This window comes from Nematolebias whitei, chromosome 6 (genome assembly GCF_014905685.2).
Source record: "Nematolebias whitei isolate Nwh7 chromosome 6, NemWhi1, whole genome shotgun sequence".
Taxonomy (NCBI): Eukaryota; Metazoa; Chordata; class Actinopteri; order Cyprinodontiformes; family Rivulidae; genus Nematolebias; species Nematolebias whitei.
The window spans coordinates 37,680,908-37,690,700 of record NC_056503.1 but is presented as its reverse complement, the minus strand read 5'-3'; the positions used below and the strand labels follow the sequence as shown (position 1 = coordinate 37,690,700).

The following is a 9,793-nucleotide window of genomic DNA, read 5'->3' as shown; positions in this document are numbered from 1 at the left end:
TCCATCCATCCATCCATCCATCCATCCATCAATCCATCCATCCATCCATCCATCCATCCATCCATACATCCATCCATCTATATATATATATATATATATATATACATATATATACATAATACAACTATAACACAAAGGTTGCAACTTCTTAAATACATTGCTAAGAGTTCTCAACTCCTCACAGATTTTGCACTATTTCTACCATACGCCACTGACTTGTAAGCCTGACGTGCGCTAATTTTTGTTACATCCAATGTGCATTGTAGTTTTATGTAAAACAAACAAATGAATAAAACTATATTAGCAACAAAGGCTTTTTTCCCACAAGAATAAAGGCATTAAATGAACTCAACCTAAAGACAAGACACTATAACATCAAAATTATTGAGGAAAAAGTTGCACATGCCATAAGAGTTAAAATAAATAGAATGAAAAAAGGCTCCAGTTGCCTTCACTGAGCTGCTTAAACTTTGACACAAACTCTGTTGCGATCAGATGAAGAAACTGAATGTCAACCTTTTAGTAGATTTATTGCTGAGAATATACACAGATACAATAACGGTTTTCAAAGTCTGCTTTTTCCTTTGCACTTTTATCTAATCCTATGATGATGTGACACCACATTCTTCCCTGCTGCCTTAGTTTCTGAGCATGACAAACAAATGCATAAGCTGCAACTTGCTTTGGCTGCCACGGTGGGCACCAAGCGAGCTGAGGCAGGTACAAAACGGATGGAGGTTGGCAGGGAAATAATATGTACGACCTGGAATACCCAGAAACCATTCACACATAAATCACCTATGATTTTTCTAAAATTGGTTCCCCAAACTACAGCTGTACAGTTCAGTGGTCGCAAAATAGGAAATCCATCCCCCCCCCCCTTTTTTTTTTTTTTTAGCAAATTTGAATTAGTCTCCAACGGTTACAAACCACCAAAAAACTGAACACAGCTACTCTTTTTATTAGCTGGCTTGACCAAACCTAAAACTCAACTCAAATAATTCATTTAGAATCAAAATCAAATATATTGTCATTGCACAGAAGCACAACAAAATTGCATTTCAGTACAGCCCGTCCAAAGAAACAAAAGGGCAAGCATGGGTAGATGGACGGGGTGCCTAAGGCTGCAGCCTCATGGGAGGCGCTGCCCTTTTCATTAGATAACAAAAAGGGAAACACAAGGAAAGAGGAGGTAGAAAAAAAATCATATCTCGCTAATGGGACACAGTGTGAAGTTGTAAAAATAACTCAGCACAAAAAAAAAAGCAACATACAGATGACATAAGACATATGAGGCCAGCGAAGGTGAGTTTGAGGGGAGTAAGTCCATGAACATTGTCTCAGATAGTCCTAATAATATATATAGACCTAATAAGTGATGGTGCAATGTTTATCAGCCGGCTCAGTAGAGCTCTGATACAGGTCCACAGATGTCCTCGGGGAAGGGAATGGGTAGGGAGAATCTTGTTCGTACAACATCCAAAAGAATTTGAGATAGACAATCTTCCAAGGCTGACACGGATTCAGATAACAGCTGTTTTGGGTCAAGCCGTCTCCATTATTTTCCATCTGCCTTACAGTCTCACTGGTACATCTCAATGGCGACTCCAAACAGCCAAATTTGTGGTCAACGCAGCCAAGCCGAGCTTGCAAACTTCTCCAAGATCAATTCCTTTCTGCTAGCGAGATTCAGGAGCAGTTGTTCAGTGCAATAAAGATGTAAACGGACAGGTTTTTTCAGTTATATCCAAAGTGTTATTCAACCTAATAAGCCTAATAAACAGCACTTTTTTTTTCAACTGACTTGTCACTTACAAGTTTATTTTTTGGGGCAAAACAGCAGCTGGATTCACTCCTCCAGTTTCATACTTTACTGTTTCATCTATTCGTGGCCTAATACGCAAATCTCCAGTGATGTGGAAGGAAATCTAAGAACTCAAATTCAGTGAGCGACTATTTCTGAGAAAAGCAAGATGTTAAAATAGACCAGAAGTGTTTCTAACTATAGTCTGATAAAGTGAAGGGTACAGAGCTGAAAGAAGAGTCGGTCGTGAATGTAAAATGAATGCCATGGTGGCGCACAACCAAGTTTGTGAATTATACATTAGTGCGCTCATAATATGCTAATAAAATGCAGCTGTCTCAGCAAAACGAGATTTAAGAATTAACGTTTCTCTGCAGGCTCACTTGAAGAAAATTCAAACAAGAAGCAGACACGGAAGCTTAAACAGGAGTTAACACAATTGTCAGTGATGACTTGCGGTGAACTCTTTTGGGTTATTTGGCCAGAGTTGGAATTTTTAAAATAAAACGCATCAAGACAGAACAAAACTTGAGCTGTTTTGGCTCTTACTGTGTGTATAGGTGAAAGCTCTGTAAAGACGAACACCTTGAAGGACAGTAGACTTTTGTGGAACCTTGATTTTTGGGGCGTCCAATAGAAGGTCACCAAAAGCACCATTAGAAACCATTTGTTGGGGACAAGACTGTGTTAATGTGTTTACATTATAACCTGATTTAATTTAGGTTTGAATTGTTGATTTAAGTTAATGTTTCAGGCCTGAGGGATGCGCAATTAAACTTGGCCTGTTTTAAGCAGGTAAAAAAGAAGCAATCTGATGCCTTTAATAAAACAGCTGTCATGATCTGCAGTTTAATGTTCGAACCCACGCGCAGGAAAACAGGAGGACTCGATATTGAAAATAAATAATAATTTATTGAATAAAACAAAATGCTGACGGGGCAGCAAAACTTACTTTAAATATGATACGACAGGTGGAGCAGACACAGATCATACACCGTGGAAGGATAAAGCCCGGATACCAAAGGGGTGAAGACATACAGTACTGACACTAATGAGACAGTGAGGAGCACCTGGGGTGATTAGAATATGATCAGCTGTGGATGGTGACATGGAAAACAGAAACAACGAACCATGTCAACAGCAGACGTATATTTTTAACCACGAAACCAAAATATTAACTTCTTCATGTTAACAATAAAAATACAAATAAATAAAAAAAACAACACTAACAATTATTTTTGTAGTTATAGTTATATTATAGACGTGCCACAATACCTGATAAACAAAACAAGATTATTTTGAGTATCAAATGGTATTTAAAATTTTTCTATTTTTTTCCTCTTTTTACACTGAGCAAAGTTTTTTTTAATGTTTCCTTTAAACCAATTGATAAAATGGGAACAGTAAATTATTGTAAATGCAAAACCACAGCATTTGAAGAAGGATAGATTAAAAACAACGACTATTTTTTGGTAAATATACATAAAATGTGAAACTTTTAAACAAATTTATCTTCATGTCAAAATTGTAAGAGTTGGTAAAAATTGGGTCTTTTAGGATCCCACTCATTTTAACTGGGCACCAGGAATATTGGATACAAATTATTAAGAACAAACCTCTGAAGTGTCTGACATGGTGTTGTAGCTGTGCCAAAATTAGGCATCATGTAAAAGCACATGGTTTTAAACCACTGAGCAAAACTATTTTACATTTAGCATAATAACACTATCAGCGTGTAAAATACATGTTAACTATGTTAGGGCATTTTACAAATGCAGTTAAATTGAACTAAACAAAACTTTTTCCAACACTGAACAACAACAAAATACAAGGAATCAACAAATAAAAATTTTCAAAATTAAACTAATCCATCCATTATCTTTACCTGCTTCTTCCTTTTCGGGTCACGGAGGTCACTGGTGCCCAACAGTCAGTGTGCGAGAGGTGGGGGACACACTGGACAGGTCACAAGTCCATCACAGGGACACATGGAGACAAACAAGACAAGCATTCAGTCTCTCACTCACACCTAAAGACAATTTAGAGTTACCAATCAGCCTAACATGCATGTTTTTGGTCTGTGGGAGGAAACTGGAGTACCCGGAGAAAACCCACACATGCACGGAGAGAACATACAAACTCCAACCAGAAAGGCCCCCAGCAGGGATTTGATCCAACAACCTTCTTGCTAAGAGGCAACAGCTCTACCAACTGCACCATCATGCCGCCTGGTTTGATTAAACAAGTCAAACCAGAAATAAACAAATTAAATGTATTTATTTTAAATATTTGCTCCCATTATCTGTTGTTGCAATTGATTAATTTTTTTATTATGTTTTGCATAATTAAGATATTACCTGCACTGATTTTGTGACTCTTGTCATTAACCACAGAACGTCACTGCCAACCACAGGGTGAATGACGTTATCGCCATTGAGGACGGCCCCCAGACTCTGGTGGGTCGCTTCATGTACGGTCCCTTGGACATGGTCACTCTAACCGGAGAAAAGGTGAGAAGCTGCAGCGTCATTGAATTATCACTGCTGGTAGAGGCTGACATTAGTTTCAGTATCCTCTGAACCACGATGATCCTCTCAGGTCGACATCCTGGTGATGACACAACCACAATCTGGCCGGTGGGTGTACTTTGACACAGAGGTGACCAACAGCAGTGGCAGAGTCACATACACCATACTGAAAAGCAAAAGACTCGGCCTTGGAGTGTATCCAGTTAAAATGGTTGTAAAGTAAGTGAACCATGAAGACAATGACCTTAATAAATGAGAATACACAGTAAATGGAAAAAATGTGTTACCAAGCATTTTTACTAAAAACACCCAATAAGCTTATATTGTGGTTGCATTTTCTCGTTTTTTCAACCCAAAGAGGAGATCAAACCAGTGCTGAGGCGTATCTGACAGTGCTGCCACGGGGAATGGAGTGTGTGGTCTTCAGCATCGATGGATCATTTGCTGCAAGTGTGTCCATCATGGGAAGTGACCCCAAAGTCCGGCCTGGAGCTGTCGATGTTGTCAGGTAACTGAAGGCTCTAAATGAGTTTCGGTTGGTTTGAGTTAAAACAGTTAACTGTACATAATGGACTGAACTTGTATATCACCTCTCTATCTTATCAAGATACTCAAAGTTCTTTACAACACAATCTGTGCCCTCATTTACTCATTCATACAGCACTCTACTATGTTTATACAAAGAGTAATCAATGCTTTATCACATTCATACACCGATGGGACACACATCAGAGGCAATGAAGGGTTTGGTGTTGTAGTGAACTAAGCCTCAGGTCAAATCTGGCCTTGAGGGCCTTCCTGGGACAAGAACTGTATTTCATTGATTTGAGTCCAGAAACACAAGATTAAGTTCATCCAGAGACTTTCTCTTGTCCTGCACTGATCAATTGAAAGAACACTCTCTTTTTCTACTATCATTACTATCTTACAAATGTCTTGATAATCAAAGTGTGTTTAGTTCAAACCATTTTTAAATGTTGAAGTGAACTACTCATTTTAAATCAACTGTGAAACAGTATTAGTGATTTTTTTAATCCTCATTCAAAGTAGAAATCAAGTTAGAATGTGTTACGGAGTAATTCATGCATTTTCTGATTTTCTGTCTGGAATGAGCAAGTGTAAGTTGGTCCAAGGTTGGAGGCAAGAGAACAAGTTGTTGGAACGAACTGTCATGTTTTTATATCCTCTCAGACGTAAATAGAGAAGCTGGCACCTGTTTTCCCCCAACTCGCCTAAACATTTCTCTCGTCTGTCTCAAAAACATCTTCTGTCCGTTCCAAAACAATTTTTCTGTTTTTCTGACTTTTAATAACCTCTTACATCACTAAAACACACCCCTGTCTGGTCGATCGACCAATCAGGAACTTCCCAAATGAACCGGAAATAGAACTCTTTAAATGTCGGCACTTCCTAGTTCCAGCCAGTCGAGTGCGGTGGGAGAGCAGTTCAGTTCGGAGTGCAGAACCGAACAGGAAAGGTGCTGGAGAAAACAGGAGGTCCAGACATGATCCGGAGTTCTTCCGAGTCTCGTGGGAATTATGAAATCTTCCACATCTGAGTGGAACTCTGACAGACTCACAACTCATGTGAGCCCAACCGAGAGGTGAACCTGTGTCGGACGGAATACCGTCACTACTTCGGACAATTCACAGCTGTTCCTACGGAGACGCTGAAAGGGTGCGTTAAATGGAACTCCGTACCAGTGGAGACACCTGCTACAGGTAAAGAGTCGATTTACACCACCTAAGTGTACCGAGGAGGAAGCTGAGATCTTAACGGAGCGTGCCGTTCTTATACCGACACATAACAACCCCTCATCCATCTTCTCTCTCAATTTTAACTCCTTCATTCCCATCTTTAAACTCTTCTATCTTGCCAGTAAATCATTCCAGATATTTTCAGAAATATCTGTTGTGGAGCAGGGAAATCATGGCCGTATGGTTTTCCTGACTGTAAAGCTAATTAATTAAGCTGTTGTTGAAATCAATTTGCCAAATTAATGTAAATGTGTGATGTTAAACTTTGATTCTGTTAATAAATGACCGCATTCATTTGATGGGTCAAAGAAAATTAACGTCTCACGTCACATTTAATTTCAATGCACGATATTATTCAGTCCAGAAAAATGAATGAATCCGTTTAATTTATGGATAATATATCACAGATATATGTTCCTCTACAGTGTCTTGGAACACCATCATGTGACTGCTGGTGGAATCGAACTCCAACTATCCCATTGGAGGACAACTGCTCTAAGCACTTAGCCACAGCTGCACCAAATAATCTGATAGTCTAATAATAATACTAATCTACATAATCTAATGTAAGTTGTTTTCACTGGTAAAGCAGCTATAAAAACACAAAGATAGATATTTGACTGGTTTTACAGTTTACTTTTCATTGACGGGTCCACAGGCATAAAGGGACAAAACAACTGTTTCATACATCTATATTCTACTGTTATCTGGGAAAGAGTTACATTTCCTACAGCTTAAGGAAATCTCCAGATTCAGTTACCTCCCTCAGTTCATCTGCAGACTCTGAGGTATTTCCAGGCCAGTTATTATATATTATGTCTCCAGCTAGTCCTACAGTGCATCTACTAAAGGTTCTGCCTGATGAGACATGTTTGAAACTCCTTCAGAAAACTTCAGGAAAGAATCCTTACCATTCTTTTGGAGGAGCATCAACTCCTCTCTGAGCTCTTCCTGAGTTCCTTGAGGATGAGTTTAATGGTTTCCAGGAAACGTATTTCAGCTGCTTGTACTTGTGGTGGTGTTGTTTTGGTCGTTACCCTCAGCTCATGACCATAGTTTAGGACTGGAACATGGATCAACTGATACATCGAGAGCTTTAACTTTTGGATCAGCTGTCTTGTCACCACAACAGACCAGTACCACATTAAAGAGTCTGCCTCAGTGTACCAGTCTCCCACTCAGTTTTATTCAGAGTCACAAACAAGAGCCAGAAATACTTTAAGTCCTCCACAAAGTCTATTCCCAGCTTTGAGTTGGCAATCCAGTCTTTTTCAGCTGAGGACTGTGATCTCAGGCTTGGAGGTGCCAATCTTCATCCCAGCTGCTTTAGACTGTGTTTTATACCATTCCAGTGCCGGCTGATGGGGTTCTCACTTATTCCTCAGTACACAACAAAACAGTTGAACTCTTCCTTTATAAATGCACTATATTCGTCAAATCAGCTGCATTTCAAAAATCAATTTGCAGCTGCTGGAGCGCACAAAGGGAGGACTCGTGCATTTCTTCAAAATTTAACAAGATAACCAGCTAAAAACAATTATTTGTTTGCTGGACATTATAGCAAAGCTGTGTCTCATTTAAACTTTTCCTTAATAAATGCACTTTAATGGTCAAATCAGCTGCATTTCACCTGGGCAGTGTGACAAAATGCAGCTGATTTGATGTTTGTTCCATGAGTTCCGGAGTGAGACAAAGGTGGCTTGGTATGGCAAGCCCCGTGTCTCATTAATAACCACTTTTACCTATTAATGAGACACTTGGCTTGCCATAATGCTTGACGGCCCTCTAGAGGCTGCAAATGGTAATGTTTAATATTTTTCATGTCAAAATGAACAAAATCGTCAGATCTCAGCCAAAAATTTTAATATAAATATGGGGAAAAAAACGTAAATAAGTCGCTTCGGTGTATAAGTCACAGGACTTGCAAATTTATGCACAAAGGTGCGACTTTTACAGAAAAAAATACATTAAATCAGAAGCAGTTTCTTCTTAAGCAGTTTTCTTCCTGACTGCTGCTTTTCGGATGATATAACTATTACCATGGCTGTGCAAGAGTTGTTCTGATTATAGTTAACATGCTGTTTTTCAATGGTTGTGATGCAGTTGAAATTTTGAGGTTGCATTTGTTAATTCCTCAGGTGTGTTTTTCCACATATTTAAGACAATTGCACTAGATTCAAATAAACTTTCTACAGAACCAGACTGAACATCAGAAGGCATCACCAACAGCAGCTGGTTTCTGAATCAGCCTTTTAAAATGAGTAATGTGCTCTGAATGCACCACAATACCAGTCACATCATCCCACTTATCTGGGCAAAGTCTGTCCTAGCTGACAGTTCTTTATAAATGAACTGGATTAAGTCATCGAGCCTTTGTATCGATCGGAGGAAATGCAGAATTCACTGAGGAGTAGCGTGTAAAGTGTTTCAAGGTTACACAAAACGTTGTTTGCTAAAAAAATCTTTTTCCTAACCTTTCGGTAGCTTTATGCTGCATTGTTTGATTTCTATTTGAAAAAGAGAAATGAAGTGCTTTTTCTTTCAAATAAAAACTCAAATATACAGTAATGTTTTTTTGTTTTTTTTATTTACTATGTTACAAGTTAAATTGAATTAACAGGGATACTGCTAAAAAAGAACCCTAAAAACAAATCGCTTTGATGTTTATTTTTATGTGTTTTCACATGCAGGCACTGGCAGGACCTCGGGTATCTCATCATCTACATCACAGGCCGGCCTGATATGCAGAAGCAGCGTGTGGTGTCGTGGCTCTCGCAGCACAACTTCCCCCACGGGATGATCTTCTTTTCAGAAGGCCTGGTACATGATCCCCTGAGACAGAAGACCATCTTCCTCAGAAACCTCATACACGAGGTAAGAAAAAACCCTCACTCTGACATTAGCGGGGCAGTTAATCTCTGCTCTACGGCGCGAGCTACAGTTTGTTCCCAGCCTAACAATGAGCTCTGTGCATCTCTCGTCACGCTCACTGCCGTTGTAGCGTTGGGTTACGATGCATTTAAATGCCAAACGCATCTCTGTATTTCTTTTCTCTCTTTTACCAGTGTCACATTAAGATCAACTCTTCTTATGGCTCCATGAAGGACATCTCTGTTTACAACATGCTGGGCCTGAACCCCTCACAGATTTATATTGTTGGAAGACCTTCAAAGAAGTACCAGAATCAATGCCAGGTAGCTGGATTTTAAATTTGTGTCCATTATCTCTTCTTTACTGACATTTCATGGCTCTTCTTTCTTGGTTTTCCCACTTAAAGAGCTTTGGTTTTCTCCTCATTTGCTTTTAATCTTCTTACCTCACTGTGTGTTTGATCTGCTTACTATTTCTGTGTGTGTGTAGTTCCTGAGCGAGGGATATGCAGCACACCTCTCCACGCTCCAGTTTGGGCACAGAGCCAGACCCAAGAAATCCCCCTCGGTCCGCATGGTCTTGAGAAAAGGTTCATTTGGTCTCTCGGCCAAGCCCGACTTCCTGTGTAAGCGCACCCACCTGCGCAGGACCATGTCAGTCCAGCAGCCTGACCCACCCTGCACGCCCAACCCCAAACCAGAGCGAGCCCAGAGCCAGCCAGAGTCAGACAAAGACCACGGTGGAGGAGGTGGTGGGCAAGGGCCATGGGGACGGGCCTCCATCCATCGTGGAGACACCACTCCCTGACATCGAGAAAGGATTGTAGGAGGAAA

At 39.9% G+C, this 9,793-nt stretch overlaps 1 protein-coding gene across 1 annotated transcript in view; it reads left to right on the top strand.

The window, feature by feature from the left end:
- pitpnm3 (PITPNM family member 3) overlaps positions 1-9,793 on the top strand; it is a 189,052-nt gene extending 179,259 nt beyond the window's left edge. Inside the window, exons 14-19 of the mRNA XM_037677586.1 lie at positions 4,198-4,314; positions 4,403-4,551; positions 4,691-4,840; positions 8,780-8,963; positions 9,155-9,283; positions 9,450-9,793. Coding sequence (XP_037533514.1) covers positions 4,198-4,314; positions 4,403-4,551; positions 4,691-4,840; positions 8,780-8,963; positions 9,155-9,283; positions 9,450-9,767 — 1,047 coding nt within the window. The 3' untranslated portion in view covers positions 9,768-9,793. The remainder of the gene's footprint in view (positions 1-4,197; positions 4,315-4,402; positions 4,552-4,690; positions 4,841-8,779; positions 8,964-9,154; positions 9,284-9,449) is intronic.